This window comes from Equus quagga, chromosome 19, assembly GCF_021613505.1.
Source record: "Equus quagga isolate Etosha38 chromosome 19, UCLA_HA_Equagga_1.0, whole genome shotgun sequence".
Lineage (NCBI taxonomy): Eukaryota > Metazoa > Chordata > Mammalia > Perissodactyla > Equidae > Equus > Equus quagga.
The window spans coordinates 37,386,392-37,404,539 of NC_060285.1; the positions used below are offsets into that span (position 1 = coordinate 37,386,392).

At 36.7% G+C, this 18,148-nt stretch overlaps 1 protein-coding gene across 1 annotated transcript in view; it reads left to right on the plus strand.

Moving 5' to 3' along the window:
• Positions 1-18,148, plus strand: part of PPFIA2 (PTPRF interacting protein alpha 2) — a 444,237-nt gene that overhangs the window by 246,092 nt on the left and 179,997 nt on the right. The window contains exon 3 of the mRNA XM_046646383.1: positions 12,802-12,903. Within this exon, the coding sequence (XP_046502339.1) occupies positions 12,802-12,903 (102 nt within the window). The remainder of the gene's footprint in view (positions 1-12,801; positions 12,904-18,148) is intronic.

An 18,148-nucleotide genomic window follows, 5' to 3' on the forward strand; every position in this document is an offset into this window, starting at 1 on the left:
TTCTAAGAATATTTCTTAGTATCCATGGACTCAGAACATGTTACATTATTTGAACATTCAGTGGCACTATGTCATATTAGTTTGTCCTGACAATTCCAGACCGCAGATATACTTGTTTCTACCCCTATTCCTAGATGACGATAATCCTTGAGCTGTAACTCTCTTCCAGAGAGAGTACTTAGAGAGCCTTGCCCACTCTTCCTTGTCTAAGGCTTGCTTTTTTGGTGCCATACCCTCCCGCTTCTCAATGACAAATTCTGCTTTAGTTATATACTAATACAATGTAATAGGACACAAAGTTATTCTCTGAGCTGCGTTCCTCTTCTAAATGCTGCACATACTAAAATTCTCCAAGGCAGGACAATATGTTTTAATATACTTTATAACTTCTATAGTACCCCTAGAGCATTCTAACAGTGAGTGGCAAACAATGTCATAGCCCAAATATTTTCGGTTATATAACTCTGTTGATTGCTACAGAGACATGATTTAGTTTTGATTTGTTTAGAGTTAGAGCTTTGTTGGGCTATGTTAGGAGATTTAAATATTCAGCTTGAATGCTATTTTGTGTGCCTGGAGTGTTCACCACAGCAGGTGTTACCTAACCAGTTGCTAAAGCCTTTTAAATTAATATGCAGCATCTTGTCAAACATGCCTCCTGCTTTACACTGTCAGAGCTGTTGAAAATTGGCTTTTCCTGCCAACAGAGTTTTCAGTTGGCAATGGCTCAGCCCTGACATGCTTTAGCTACAATGCTGCCTGGGCCAGGTAATTTTACCCTTGTATTTAGAATGTTGAGTTTTAATAAATTTCCAAATGCTTCAAGCATCAAATAAGCAAAGATATCTTTTGGACAACAGTAGAGACAAGAGATTCTTTTCTTCTCTTTCCATAAAGATGAGTCAAGATCAAGAACAAGATCATTGTTGGATTAAAGAACTAAAAGGCTTGGTTCCTTCGTTGGGATTTCTCTCTGATGATGTTCCCCTCTCTTTTCTCATATATCTGATACCATAAGATCAGACCTAAGGGCTTTTTCTATTTAGGGAAAAGTACAGAGGGAGCTGGAGCAGATTAAAGGGAAGGGATACTTGGAGTGTATATTTCTGTCTTGATTCTAGGCCATTGAATTTGTCTGTCTTTCTCATTCCAGTGATAATATGCAGAGGGGCAGGATTTGGGAGTTAGAGAAGCTACTCAAATTTAGGATTTGAGAAGATACTTAGAGCCAGAGCCCAAGGGGGTGGGGTCTTCATTCAACATGGTCCACCCTACTCACCTGGGTCAGGAAATCTATAAAAGGCTTTAGGCTATAACCCTGGATTCTGGTCAGACTTCTTGTAGGCAGATGGACTTCTCTCAAATAACATCTCACAGCAACCAACACAAGGGTTCATGGGAAACTCCTTAATTATGTTTTATCCTGTTATTTCGTTTCAGACTACAGACAACATCTTGAGAGTTTTGGGATCCCCAGGGTAGTAGGAATAGATGCAGAGAGGTGTGGAGGGAATAAGAGCAGAAAGGTCAGAACTGTGTGTTCTAGGGGACTTTTAAGAACAGTTTTATGATGTCAGAGAATTTCTTCATAGTTTCTATCTTTGTAGACTTTAATATTATGCCTTATTTTTATAAGTGAACAGAGTAATATTTGATGTGTTTTAGGTATTAATAACCCAATTAATTGATAAGCAAGAATTTAGGAAGTGCAAAGGAACAAAGAGCTATAAAAGCCATTTTATCTTATAAAAATGTGCTGAGTATTTTTACTCTATCACATTAATGTCAACCATTTTTACCATGCTGGTCCACTAATGATACAGTGGGACCCTCTCTTCTTTATTGTTACTCTTGAAAGAAATCCTGCTGTCCCTTATTCATTATTAGGAGCAATATTAGGATCTTCCCCCAAAATGGGGCAATAATTAGCAATGAGATTTATGTAAGTGATTTATTTAAGACAGTTAGACAATTCTCAAGTTACATTTCAATTAACACTAACTTTAAAAAACTGCATGATTTTTGTATTTCCTGAAGTATCTAATGAAATATACTGTCCTGATTTGGAAAATTGAGGCTTGGAAGAAAACAAAGTTATATGTGGATAACTACATGTAACTCAAAAATTGCTGAGTATATATCATTTATTGGACATCTACTGTAACCAGGACCTATGCTAGTCGTAGTTATACCAATAATCTCTTTTTTTTTACTTTAAGACTTTATTTTTTAGAGTAGTTTTAGATTCACAGAAAAATTAAGAGGGAGATACATACTACATAGATTTGTCATATATCCCCTGCCCCTACACATGCATAGCCTCCCCCTTTATCAACATTCCCCATCAGATGTATCTGTCCTACAGTTGATAAACCTACATTGGCACATCATTAACACCCAAAGTCCATAGTTTATATTGCGGTTCACTTTTGGTATTCTATGTTCTAAGAGTCTGGAAAAATATGTAATGACATGTCATTATACAGAGAGAGCATTTTCACTGCACTAAGGATCTTTGATACTCCGTCTATTCATCCCAACCCCTCCAGCTTCAACCTCTGCCAACTACTGATCGTTTTACTGTCTCCATAATTTTAACTTTTTCACGGTGTCATATGGTTGGAATCATACAGTATGTAGCCTTTTCAGATTGGCTTCGTTCACTTAGCAATATGCATTTCAGGTTCTTCCATATCTTTTCATGGCTTGATGGCTCATTTCTTTTTAGCACTGAATAATATTCCATTGTCTGGATGTACTACAGTTTATCTGTTCACCTACCAAAGGATATCCTGGTTGCTTCCAAGGTTTGGCAATTATGAATGAAGCTACTATAAACATCCATGTGCAGGTTTTATCATGGATATACGTTTTAAGTTCCTTTGGGTAAATTTAAGGGAGCGTTGTTGCTGGATCATATGAACAAATGATCTCATTTTTACCCACACCAATCTAATAAGAAGGTATTGCTACCTACATTTTCCAGATTGACAAATGAGGCTTAAAAAGCTCACTGCCAATGGCCCGGATATGAACCTGGCTCTGTTCCTCTCTGAAATCAGTACTGTTTGGACCAAGCCACACATGACTTCCATGAGTGAGCGGAGTATAAGGCCATTAGGCACAGTGGAAGCACTGCTTAGAGCTCACAATACTTTTAGGGGCCCATGAAAATGTTTCAATTACTTTTAAAATTAAAAGAGAAAATGAATATAATCCAATCTGGGTTTTCTTAATCTTTATATCAGCAGAGTCATGAAATATAGATTTTACTATTTTTTATGAATGAAAGTGCGCACAAAGGCAAAAGTATGTAGGGCCACAGAAATCATGATGCGGTGCTGGTAGACTAGTCGATTTTGGGATACTGAAAGCCTAACTTGCTGCAAAATAAGTTCCCAACCAATCTATGGTAACATGACCTGCCCTCCAGGATTCAACAACAAAGCCAAATACCACTAACAGCTGCTGTTAAAGGGCACGTGATACCTGGGGCAGCTCTATACTCATACTGACAAATTAATGTTGGGAAAGCAGAGTGGGGATAAGATATAAGATGTGCACATTTCTGTGAGAGTGTCATCGGTGAGGCCTGGTAGGAGCATGACGGGATGGTCAGACCGCCTGAGGCTGCCTGACAGCACCTGTGTTTGATTCCAACACCCACTTTTTGGATGATGCCAGTTACCTTCATTGGGAGATTTCTGAAAACAAAAGTTACCCAGTACCTGTGTCCACATCCACCACAGAATGGCTCTTATAGCATGTTTGATTTTAAACAGATTTTAATCTCTCAAGTCACTGTAATGTATTAAAATAATCTTCTATTATGCAGTTTTAAAGAAAAGACAAAATGATTTTCTTCTTGGAACATGGATACATAAAAAACCAAGGAGGCATAAAATGTTATTTGCAGGGAGTTTAACTCTCATTTTCCTTTTAAATTGGGCAGCCTTACTCAACAATTCTGTGAGAACTCTAAGAGTCCAGTTGTGCCTGTCAAATTGTATTAGTAATGCAGGTGATTCTACCTTCGAGCTGTCTAGCCCAGGGCTGACCACGAGACATGGCTGTTTCACACAGTAATTTCAGATGACAGCTTTCCCTGAGCTCATAGGAGGCAGTTATAAGACCAGAGGTCATTAACACTGCATTTGATTACATAACATAATACAGAAAAAAATATATAGAGAGAGAGAGAGAGAGTGAGTTATGGGGTACTGATTTCTATGAAATAAATGCTTTTTTGTTTCCAAACTAAATTTATAAAGACTCTTGTGAAGTTATAACAACTGATATTCTGAGATATATACAGATATAAAATTTAAGTAATATATTAACTCTTTTTGTTGCTTTGCTTTCATCCCTCCAGTGTAATACTCTGTTATTAATATGTTCTAGAAAATCTATCCTATGGTATAGGGAAGCAGATATGTCTTTGATACATGTAAATTTATGTGCAGTTACATCCAAAGAAATACAGATTTAAAATCCAAAGCTTTCCACCAAGTATTACAAATAGCATTGCTAGAAGAATGTTTAATTCTCAAAAGAGGAGACACCAAAATATAGTAAATTTGGGACACAGCCTAAGGAAGTCATTATAAAAACATTTTGAAGTAGTTAATCTTGTCTCTTTAAATGCTAGATGGTCAAGTCAGCATGCTTCCATGCCATATGCTTTCCTCAGAGCTATTTTTGATTTGCACAAATGTTAGATGGTTAGAGAATAAACTTAAAAGATGCTTTTCTGTGGTTTGTGAGGGTGTTGGTGAAGCTGAATTCCAACTCACGCTTTATTTTTCCTCTTCTCTCTCAGACTGGTTTGCACTCATGATTCAGAAGTAAGTAACCAGTACTTAGATATGTGGCTGCAGAAGTAAGACCATCATCAGTTCGTTAACTAAGTAGTCCATGAGATTAGAGAATAGAGGTGTAATTGAAAGGCAGGGAGTGTTAAAATTGTAATTATGATGAATGGATTGTCATAGATACTCTGGAGGTGGCTTCCTCATGTAAATGACTTGAAATTAAAAGGCTGATTTCTCCTCTTGTCATGCAGCTTCTCCTGACCTGCTCTTCTGAGGTGAGGACTCACCTATTATTAAATCAAGACCTTTCAAACATTTAGTTAACGAGAAAATATGCCTTTTCTTTTCCCAAATAAACCTCCTTGAGTGAGCACACCATCCTGAAATGAGTCAGGGGAGTTAGCAATTTCATTCAGTCCTTCTATGTTTAATACTAAATATCAGAAAATGAATTTGAGGATGCACATGTATAGAGATAGAATGTTCTGCATCAGTCTGAGGCTGGGCAGCCTGATGGGCTGTGATGATTTACTGGATGGAAAGAGGCATGAGGAGAAGAGCAGAGGAAGGAGGGCCAGAGGAAGCTCTGGGTCTATCTACTCTTCCGACCAGGTTACACCTACAGGATGTAAGTAGGCACAGGAACTGAGGGCCTCTGGCCTTTGCTCTTGTATTTTTCACTTTGAGAATAACACATGCAGGGACCAAAACAAGAGAACCTTCTTTGCATGAAACTGATTGAGAACAACCCACTGACCTAAAGGCTATTATCCAAAATATTGGCAGCTCATTCACCTGAATTACTCAAGTTCACCCTTAGCTCAGAGGCCAGCATACCACCCTGTTAAGATACAAAGGCAGGTCACCTCTGTCCTGGGATCTGACCAGCCTGGGGGATATTGACACCAGCCCCGGCATTGCTGTATACTAGCATGGACCTTGCTAGACTTAGTTAATCTCTTTCACTCAAGTTTTCTCATCTCTGTTCTGGGAATAATAAGGCTGCCATGATGAATAAATGATATAACAGATGTAAAGTTTGTAACAACATTCCTAGCCTATAGTAAGTGATCAAGAAATGGCAGCTCACAAGAGGATGCGGTGGGCAGGGGAGAAAAGACGTAACACTTGGAATTTAGCTGAAATAGAGGAACTTTAGATTTTATGCAATTTATAGGACTTGTAACTTAGAATTAGGAGTGCACAGAAAGTAGACAACTTGTATTGGTATGCAAGAAATTATACCTTCGAATTTTTTAAGATATTAACAACAAAAACGTTATTTTATTTTGCTCTATATTTTTAAAAAACTAATGCTCTACATGAGGGTTGAATTAGTATTGAGAAGGATTGATACAGCTAGAAGTGATTCCCTCCTGAGTAAAAGCAGTTTAGCGGTAAATGCCTGAATGTGCCTGAACATATTGAGAGCAAGAAGTTTAACTGGCTTCTTTCACTGTCATCAGCCTAGCACTTACAGCAGTGCCCAATACATAGGGAGTACTCACATGAATGTGTGTATGTGTGATGTGAATGAGTACATGCCAGGAAAGAACAGGGTGTTCCCTTCAGTACGAGGGTACTTACATGGGACTGTGAGTCCTGACATCTATGTACTTTAAAATTCCAAGAAAAAAATACAGAGTAGGGAAAGTCATTTTTGTCCTTGGGAAAAGTAAGGATTTTGGCAGACTACGGTTGGGGAACAATATGATTAGTCTGAAAAGTTGTTGAATGTGGCTTGTGGTTTGTAACTGATCTGCTACACCTGTCAGTGATTCAGAGCAAACTCAGCTCTTCCTGTAGACTCCTTTCAATTCAGACATGGTGAAGCATGAATGAAGTTTTCTTCTAACATTTATCCTTCACTGCCTTCAGCTTCTGCAAAACTCTGTGTTAAACGTGTGTTCTGTTTCTTACCTTTTTCACTCAAAATTATATTTTTGCAATTTTTCCATGTTGCTATACAAAGATCTAGCCTACTTCCTCTGCCCTTTGCACAATATTCCATCATGTGCCTTTACCATATTTAATTCATCCATTTTCCTATAGATGAAAATTCAGGTTGTTCACAATTCTTGGCCATAAAGAATCTCTTATATTCTGATGCCTACAGTATATTTCCAAGAGGAAAATATATAGCATACATCGCATCCCAAATCCATTCGTCTATGGATTTTTTTTCGGGGGGGGGGGGAATCTTGTGGGAATACTGTTCTATAGAATATAGTTTCAGAAATGCTAGACCAGAAAAATAACATATGGGTTAAATATATATTTTCACTTTGAGAATGAATAAGACCAATATAGTATATCCAATGAACAAATGATAAATCTGATGCATAAATTTTGGGGAACAATAGTATCACTTTATATACATGCAATAAGACATAGCAGGCAATAAGGCCATTGCTGTGTAGAATATAGTTCACTATAATATTTTAGATATAGACAAAAAAAACTGCTACAAAGTCAAAAGGGTATCAGACACGTTACAGATGCGCCAGCCCTGGTGGTCTAGTGGCGCTCTCACTGCTTCAGCCCGGGTGTGTTTCCTAGTCGGGTAACCACACCAACTGTCTGTCAGTTTGCATACTGCGGTGGCTGCATGTTGCTGTGATGATGAAAGCTATGTCACTGGTATTTGAAATACCCCCAACAGGGTCATCTATGGTGGACAGGTTTCAGGGGAGCTTCCAGTCTAAGACAGACTAGGAAGAAGGACCTGGCCAGTCACTTCCAAAAACTTTGGCCATGAAAACCCTATAAATAACAGCGGAGCATAGTTTTATATAGTGTCAGAAGGTAAGAGGATGGCGCAAAAAGACCAGGCAGGGTCCCACTCTGCGGTACACAGGTTGCCTAGGAGTCAGAATCCACTCCAGGGCACTGACAACAACAAATATATTGAGCAAATTCTAATGGTCTCACCCAGTAAAAGAAATAACTCTGATTAATTATACCTTTCAAAAATTGTTTTAAAGTCAAAAAGTTTAAGGAAAGTGAAACATTCATTTATTGTGACAAGGATTTAATGAGTGTCTACAATTTGTCAGGAACTATGCTAAATCCTGAGGATATAAAAATAAACATGATAACAACTTTGCATTAAAGGATCATACTGTTTACTTGGGGGAGACAAACACATAATTCAATTAATTATAAAAAATTACAGTAAATGCATTGATAGATTTTGAATAAGGTACTACAGAGCATTAACCAGGCAAGCTGGTGCTTTAAAAATAAATTAGTTTAGGCAGAGATGATGGGGAGGATATTCCAAATAGCAGATAGTATGTGAAGGAAATAGAAAGGAAGAGAGATGAGGATATGAAAAGATGGAAATAGAAACAGGAAGGAGAAACCTGTGGCAGATGCAGAAGACAGACCTTCTAAGAAGAAAGCCTTAGAGAGTCAGAGTCACCTGTAAACCTACAATGTCTCTAAGTGTGTAAACTAATGTTACTCTGTGTGTGTGGCGCTCTGATATGTTTTGAGTGCTTGTTAGTGATGGAAATCCTTGACGTGTCTCAGATATGAAATTTGAAAGATCTATGTGGTCAAGTGCAACAACTATGTCTAAGTTATCTCTATATCTTCAGCACCTAGCATAGGCTCTGACATATAGCAGGTTCTCAATAAATATTGGATGGATGGATGGATAGTGAGAGGGATGACAAATTTTTATCAATTGGTACTGTCAAGAAATGTTATGATTTTCCATTTTCATCCAGAAGGAGGCAGTGTGGCAGAAATTAAAGAGTTGGAATCAGGGTAGATTATTTTTAGCTATGTGACCTTGAGAAAGTTATTCATTCACACTACGCTTCAGTATCCTCATCTGAAAAATAAGGAAGAGATGAAGTAATTTGTGTAAAATGCTCAGCTCATGGCAGAGAGAAGCAGCTCCTGCTCAAAAGGGTAGTTACTACTGTTCAATGAGAAATAAAGCTAATTAATTATGGAAGGCCACATTTTGTATGGTTTGAATTTTAAGAGTTAAAGTATGTTTAAATTTGACGTGTTTGAAAATGGGGAGCTCTGAAAATTTTTGTGAGCTTGGGAAAGATATAAATTTTACAAAGACTGAAAGAAGGACAAATTAAAAGGGGAAAGCCTGTGGTCAGGAGCGAAAAATCAACCTATTGTCATCATCCGGTATGAAATAGATTGTCTGGGTTCAAAGCCCAACTATACCATTGACAGAGTGTCTAATTTTAGGTGAATTTCTTCATTTCTCTAGGCCTCAGTGAGATTTTCTTTTAAGATTTTATATACTTAGAACAGTTTTAGGTTCACGGCAAAGTTGAGAGGGAGGTACAATGATTTCCTATATACCCCCTGCCCCCACGCATGCACAGCCTCCACTATTATCAACATCTCCTGCTGGAGTGTACAACTATTACAACTGATGAGCCTACATTGATACATCATTATCACCCAAAGCCATAGTTTCTCTTACAGTTCACTCTTGGTGTTGTATGTTCTATGGGTTTGGACAAATGTATAACGACATGTATTCAACATTACTCCTTACTGCCCTAAAAATCCTCTGCTCAGCCCATTCATTCCCTCCCTCTTCCAACACTCCTGGCAACCGTTGATCTTTTTACTGTTTCCATAGTTTTGGCTTCTCTAGAATGTCATATAATTGAAATCATACAATATGTAGCCTTTTCCTATTGGCTTATTTCACTTAGTAACATGCATTTCAGGTTCCTCTGTGTATTTTCCTGACTGGGTAGCTCATTTCTTTTTAGCACTGAATAATATTCCGTTGTCTGGATGTACCACAGTTTGTTTACCCATTTACCTACTGAAGGGCATCTTGGTTGCTTCCACGTTTTGGCAATTATGAATAAAGCCGCAATGAACATTTATGTGCAGGTTTTTATGATGACATAGTTTTCAGCTACTTTCGGTAAATATCAAGGAATGAAATTCCTGAATTGTACGGTAACAGTGTTTCATTTTGTTTAGTGAGATTTTAGTATCTCGTTGCAGGGTTTTATTAGGTTTCCTGAGATAATCAATATAAATTGTTTGGCAAGTGTCTGGCATATTGTAAGGGCTCAAGCAATGTTAATTATATTTGCTGTTATTAACTTAGAAAAGGTGACATAAGACTCAGTTCACGTTGATAGTAGGGGCGGAGAAGTAGGCGCAGAAGAGAGAACTGTCAGAGGGAAGTGTGAAAACATTGACGATTCACTGGATATGAGGCATCCTCATCTACTGCACTCCCAGGTATGTGGGACGTGCTTGGCTAGGCCTTGTTGCTCCACACGCAAGGAATACTCTGCCGTGAGCCTCCCAGTTCCTCACACTCCCTTTGGACTAATCAAGAAGGATCATGCAAAGAAATTGTAAGTAATGGTTATCTAATTCTTCAGATCAGGAAAAAGAAGACTGTTAAATACACTCCAAATCTGAATCATATCAACCTGATGAACAGCTAGAGTCAGGATGGTATAGTGGAAAAGCACTAGACAAGCTGTCTGGAGAGCTACCTTCCAGCCCCACTCATTCTCCACGGGCTGTGAGCTCGGTGCATTTGTGCTTATGTCTTAGTAATTCAGTTTCCTCAGCCATAAAACGGGACTGAGACTCCTCTGCTGGTTATTTAGAGAGTAAGATGAGATAATGAATGTAAAAGTAGTGCCTGAAATTTGTTAAGAAGTTAATAAATGTAAGTCTAATCTTAATATATGGAGTCACTAAATAGCTTTCTCAGAATCAGTTCAATGATAATAAATAAAAAATGCAAAGTCATCTGTCGCCAATAACATCTTGACTAATTTCTGTCCTCAGTTTTGAATACCTGATTATTTCAGTGCACTTATACATTTATAGTTTCTCTTATTCTCTAAGCATAAAAGGATATCTCTCCATTGTAGAGAGTTATGATGATAGAAATAGGTAGGAGGAAGCCAAAAAACAAAATTCAGTCATAATTTCACCACTTGGAGATATCTAATGTTAAAATTCTGAAATATTTCCCTCTGATCTTTTTTCTTTCTGTAGATAGCAGGCTAAATCTCTAGAAAGATAGACCAGATATATATATATTTTTTAATTGGTATGATGTTGAATGCAAAGATTTGATTTATTTTTTGTCTTATAGTATTCATGAATGTAGGATTACTTTTAAATGCCTATATGTTAATACACGGTGCAGAATCTTTGTCACTTTCTTCTTTTCTCCATCAAAACTATGCAGGTTATATGAAGAAAGTTTCATTTTTTATGGCAGTGTTTATTATTTTCACATTGTTTCTTATTTCCATTCTCTATTTAGATAATATACTCAAAGGGTATCAACAACATTTAAGCAGGCAGCAATCAGGGGAGGAAACATTTATCTGTAATGCAGGCCAAAATGTAACAATGAACTCTTTCATCTTGATTCAAAGCTCTAAGTCTTTTCTGAGGTCTTTGAAGTGCCCACTTGGGCTGAAGCCATGCACAGAAACTCAGCAAAATAACTGGTTTGAAGCAAACAAAAATATAAACCCTCAACCTTTCCCAGCTTTGCATAATCATCATCTTCATTTACTTTTTACTACATTTGCCTTTGTGGATGTTAGGTTAACCAAACCTGTCTGGTTGATTTTTGTTTTTCTTTTTAACCTTCTGGCAGTGCCTTCTCAGCTTGGAGCTAAGTTTTTCCAAATACTTAAATATTTAAGTACCAATTTTATTACCGAGAATCACTCTAAATGATTTAATAATAAAATGGATGTTTACTGTTTTCCAAAATTATTCTAAAATAACATTTGTTCATAGGTTGGAGTAGCAGAATAGTTGAATTAGGTTTCCTGATCTTCCTTTTAAGTAATTTTTATTGTGTCTAAACTCTCTGTCTAGTGGTAAAAATTCACATATCATATAATCTCTGATCCCATTTTGGGGAAAGAAGCCATTCAAGATTCCTCCAAAATGTCATTTGTCACATGAACAGAGGATTACTCCAGAACCCCCAGTTATTTTTTAACCACATTTCCCATTTTCATTTAACGAAAAGAAGTGCTAATTGAGCATCCACTATATCTTAGACACTGGGAGTATAGCAGTGAAGTCAGATGAAGTCCCAGTTCACGTGGAGCTTACATTTCAGAGGGAAAGAGTGTGTGATGCATAAATTAATAAGAGAATCTTGGATGATGTTATCAAGTCTTAGATACACATTATTTTGTAAGAGACAAGTACAGTCTCTTTCTTCATCTTGTTAACAAATAAATAAACTTCTCAATCGCTAATATCATATTTAGCAGGGTTGTTTTTGGTGGTTGTTGGTGGTGCTGGTGGTGTTTTTTGTTTGTTTGTTTTTCTGAGGAAGATTTGCCCTGAGCTGACATCTGTTGCCAATCTTCCTCTTTTTTTGCTTGATGAAGATTAGCTCTGAGCTAACATCTGTGCCAACCTTCCTCTACTTTATATGTGGGTCGCCACTACAGCATGACTGATGAGTGGGATAGGTCCATGCCCAGGATCCGAACCCACAATCCTGGGCCACCGAAGCGGAGTGCGCTGAACTCAACCACTATGCCACAGGGCTGGCTCCTGTTTATTTTTTTGGTGACAATGTAGTATATTCACTCTGAACATTGCTGTATAGGAATGAAAGTGTAATATTTTTGGAGTTCACAAAATTAGCCAAATTTTAATCATCCTATGTTATCAATATGTTTTCATACTAATGTTAAGTTCAGTATAATATATCTGATACATTTTGAAATATGTTATATGCAGTCATATAAGCAGCATATTCTAATAAAACATGTACTTTAAATATCATGGCTTAGCATTTCCTGAACTTTGTAATCGGGATAATTTAATAATAGCAATGTATATGCATATTGATCACTTGATTAGGTATTTTTTCCATTCTTTACATTCAAAAGTTTGTATTTTGAATTATTTCTATTCCTGCTGGAATACACTTTTTATATCTGGAATGTGTCTTCAAACATTTTTATTCCCCTTTCAGGAATTTGCTGCACTGACAAAAGAATTAAATGCCTGCAGGGAACAACTTCTAGAAAAGGAAGAAGAAATTTCTGAACTTAAAGCTGAAAGAAACAACACAAGAGTAAGTATAAAGCTGCTTCTGCTTGTAATTATTGCATAGTTCGGTGTCTCATCTCCAGTATACTCATAAAAACGTAAGCATTTAAAAATTTGAGGAAGACTTTAAGCAGATACCAATTCATAGTCTGTTACTTAAAGTCAAGGAGAATATACTACAAAATTCAAAACAGGAAGACAGGGAACCTAAATTATAGTGTCCACCACTAAATCACTATGTTGCCTTAGAAAATGATCTTATTCCCTCTTGCCATTTTTTTTTTTTTTTTGACTTTAAAGAGAAGGCCTGGGTTTCAGCAGTGAGTTTCAAACCTCAAACTGTTGTATTGGGGCAGGAGGGCAATACTGCAGAGGCTGGAGACGGCACGAGGAGAGCTTTGAGGGAGGATGAGCTTTGATTATGGGGCACTAGGAAGGAGTGGCTTGACATTGGTTCTCACTTCACCCCAGCAAAGTATTTATTTAAAAAAAGGTGTTAAAATGTAAAACCATTGTAAGAGAACTCTCACAATTAAAAGAAGTATACCTTTTCTATTTTAGAAGATTGTTGAGGAGACTTCCAGTTCTGATATTCTGATCTCACGAAACTGATGGATTTTACTGTATTCTGCTCTTGGAAACCATGGGTTCTTTCAGTCTCATGCCACGTGATGTTAAAGTTCAGAATTTGATCAAAGATGATATATTTTCTAATTTGGAAGAGAGAGTCACTAAATTTCATAAACATGTAAATCAGCATACTGCTCATAAAGAGAGCAATTTCTCTACTAAAAGAATGTAGAGGGGCCAGCCCCATGGCCGAGTGGTTAAGTTCGTGCGCTCGGCTTCGGCGAGCCAGGGTTTCGCCGGTTCAGATCCTGGGTGCAGACATGGCACAGCTCATCAGGCCATGTTGAGATGATGTCCCACATGGTACAGCCAGAGACACTCACAACTAGAATATACAACTATGTACTGGGGCACTTTGGGGAGAATAAAAAAAAAAAAAAGATTGGCAACAAATGTTAGCACAGGTGCCAATCTAAAAAAAAAAAAAGAATGTAGAGAAAAAACACTTTTGTATGGATGTAGTTCAATTCAAAATAAAATAGGTGAAAAATATTTTAAAGTTAGAGCTCTAGCAGATTAATGCTGAAAAATAAGCTATAGTTAATAGTGTATTCATTTTATGCTTGGTCATAGAGAGTAATATAAAAATGACAGCTCCACAACAATGACGTTGTACCTCTAATGAGACATACCATTCCGTGCATGCTGGTTAAATGATCAAACTCAATTTGTTTCCTTATTAATCGTGGTCTTATTTTATGGTAAAGAAAACTCACACAGTATACACACAAAGAATGAGTTTTCCTTGAGATGATGATGAGCCAGTCACATGGACTGCCTCAAATGGGACATAACAAAGGCAGCTTAGATTATACTATCAGGTGTCAGATGAATTTTTTCTGTTTCTTTCTCCCACTCTGTATTTTTTCCCCACCCTTGATTTTTAACTTACGCTGTTTTTCCATGCAAATTTACAGTTATTTCTGCTGTGAGATTTGTCCTGCCCTATTTCACTATTTCCTATTTTAATGCCTAAGGCTGCATTCCCTGAGGTAGCACAGCACAGCGAAATGTAGGAGTAAAGGCAGGGAGTTGAAAATGGAGGAAAACGCAAACTTCTCCGTCGACTTCCAACTAATCCCCATATTTAAATGCACCAGAAGCTCTTTCGTTAGCTGTGTATCTATTGCTCCTTTACACAGACTTTCTTTCTCCAGCACTATACTCCTTTCTTTAGCTCTATAAGGGAGACGTGGTAGTTAACCCCATTTGATAGATGAGGGAACCGAGCTCAGAAAAGGGCTTGCCAGAGTCACACAGTTAACTTGCCAAAAGTCACAGAGCTGGTAAAAACCAGAGAAGGGATTTGAAAGCTAAGGCAGTCTAACTCAAAGCCTGTGCTCATTGCCTAAGAGTAGACGGCTACAGCATGGAGTGTGTCATTTCTTCTTGATTGTGACTAATTTCTGAGAACTCGGAGATTTGGCACAGCATCCACACAATTTTCATCCTCTTATATCCCTGAGGCCTGGAAGTACCTGTGGCTATTGCATCTGCAAGGGAGCCTTGGGCAATCAAGGAAGCAGGGCAAGCTATACTTGAAATACCTGTTCAGGAATCAAAGGAGAAAAATACAAACGTTAAGTTCCATTAGGAAAACAGAAATTGAAGCCATTGATTTCAAACAGAATAATACTTTGAAAACATGAATGAAGCTCGAAAACATTTTTGTACCTTTCTTAAAGCAGTGGAGGATTTTTGTTGTTGATTATGTCAAGGAGAATCGATTTATGAAAACTTCCTTGTGCATAGTATTGATTATATAACAACTCCTAAGGTACATAACCACCTCTCACCCTCCCCCACCACCCAAAAAAATATGCAGTGCGGAAAATCAGACATATCTTCTCTCTTCCCCCATAGTGCCCTATTAAATGTTGCTAAACATAGAAGTTTTTATAGATTTATATAATAGCTTCTCCTTCTACATGTTATGTTTTTCTTCTTGTTATAAACACCTACTTATGGGTCATGGAGAAAAAGCAATGAGCTAGTATTTCCTTCTCACACCTAAGATTGTGAAAAGTTTAAAGTAGAATTGTGTGCCAATTTGCAGGGATCTGATCAACTTGTGATTCTCTCTTTCGACACTGAGTAGTTAACATATGCTCATGAACTGAGATAAATAACACAAAAAAAAACAGCCCACTAGGAGAACTCATGATTTTGAGTATCATCAAAAATAATAGATCAGAAAGGGCCCTCCTGTATGATATTTAAATGAATCATACCTTCTCCCAAATAGAAAATAGAAGTTTCAGAGGGAGTTGACTGAATGAGGTTTATCTATCAAGTAATAATATAATAGCTAAAATTAATTAAAGGGTGAAATGTTTTTCTGGATGTTTTACATGTTTAACTCACTTTATCCTTACAGCAATCCCATTATCTCCATTTAATTGATGGGAAAATGAACATTATAAATATCCTGCCCCAGGCCACATAGTTTATAAGTGACACACTCAGGGTTTCCACTCCTGGCTTCACCACAGACTATGTATATAGGAAATCATATTCCTACGTAACTCACAAATCATATGTGATACAAGGGATTGTGCTTAGGGAAGATTGTGTTTGTTCAATGTTTTGAAGGTCAGTCCTATCTGTTCAGTAATTTATTTTTCATAAATTGTGTGGAAAGTAATGTACTAGGTATTTATTGTGATGTCAGAGCTGAGAGTTGTGGCTGTTTATCACTCATTACAACAGAAACATCTGGTCCTTAGCCCCAAAGTATGAATGAATGAAAGAAATCAAAGTAATCACTAGAGTTGCACTTAAACCCAGCAGCCTCGAGAATTAAATTGAGGAAATCCAAATAATATCATTCTAATGTTATTCATGATTGTACAAAAATAGAAATTTCAAAAATTGTAGTGAGTATTTACAGAAACATTCAAATAAGTTTTATTGTTTAATATTTCCACACTCATTAAAATGAAGGAAAAGTGATCAAACAAAATTTCTTATTCCTAAAACTTTTCTGATCATACTTAGGCAAGTTATATTTATAGGAAATAACTTATTCTTGCTATTATTTCAACATACTCAAATTGACTACTAGAACTTACGATGTTTCGGTAGAATTATCTGAACTAATTTAAAGGTAAAGGAAGACCAGAAATTGTTAATATCATTACTATCTCTTAATATCAGAGTGGAGAATTTTTATTGTTGTTTTGTAACTGTTCCAACTGTTTTTTTGGCTGAAGATCTATGTTATTGACAATATTTTAGAATGTAATCATTGTATGACCTCAAAAAACAAGTTATGGTTTTGAGAGCCAGTCTTAATGTCACCTATAAATAATAAAGCTGTAATTGCATCACACAGGTCATAAACTAAAAAACTTAATTGTTTTTTATTCAAATTAAAGACAATTTGAAATGCTACTTTCCATGCCCTTACTTTTGTTTTGACTTAAAGGGATAATATAAATGTTCAAATACAGTCAGACACCTGCCATTACTAAAGTAAAGCTACCCATTCTTGACAAACTTCGATCTACAAAAGTTAATGAAATCCCTCCAAACATATTTCCTCAGTGAGTAGAAAATACGGTCCAATTCAGAAGAAGAAGACTCTAGCAGTTGAAAGCAGTGAAGACACATGGGTGCCCGTGCATGGGTGCATGTATACATCTTTATGAAAGAGTTGCCGTAGGCTCTGACAAATACAAGACTGGATAAGATAGAACATATGCCCTCCCAACAGCTATTTCAATGTGGGACTCAAACATGTACCTAAGAAATATAGGGGATTCTAGACAATATTTGAGAGGAAAAGATGTTGAGTGGACGGAACATGAAAGAAACCAGTTTGAAGGTTTTCATTCTCAGATGTTAGCGTTATGTGGCCATAGTACAGCAGCTGAATTAGTCTACAGGGCACAGTGCATTTCTACTTGAATGCCATTTGTGATCGAACATAATTGTACAGGAGGTTATGTTGAATTCAGATCTAACAGTAAGATTTGCAGTTTTAGAAATTTAGTCCAAAAATTCCCATTAATGCAGTATGTATGTATGCATATATGATATGATATGTTTTTACATATACATATATAGGCTGTGGTGATTTAGGGTGAATTCCACCATAGCATTAATGACCATTCATATAGTCCCTGCAATCTTTGAGGGTACCAAAGAGAGTGCCTTCTGCAAGATTTATTAAATATTAGACTAAAGTGTGGCTCCCAGCAAAGAGGTACAATTGGTAGATTATTAGTGGTACCTTAGATAAGTTCCTCTTTATGTTTTAATTTATTTTTATTTGTAAGCTTAAAAGCCATAGATGCATGCTAAAGTAGAACATTGTTGGCCATGTTCTCCAGGCTAGATAATTTACATGTATCATTAATTCACTGAGGAAGCATTAAGTATATATTATATAGAATGTTTTACTAGATATTGAGGAGTATTCAGGATATGTTAAATTGTTAAACCCTTGAGGAATCTGTTTTATATTAATAAAAACACATTAGATTTTATTATTAAGCAGATGAGAGTTCATAATTGCACAAAACAGTACAGCTTAGCTGTTTTAATCAAGAAGATGTTAATTAAGGCATGTAAGAAATCTCTAAACTCAGCTTCCAGGCACAATTTCTAGGACTGTGTTTTTTAGCCTTGTAAGTTTT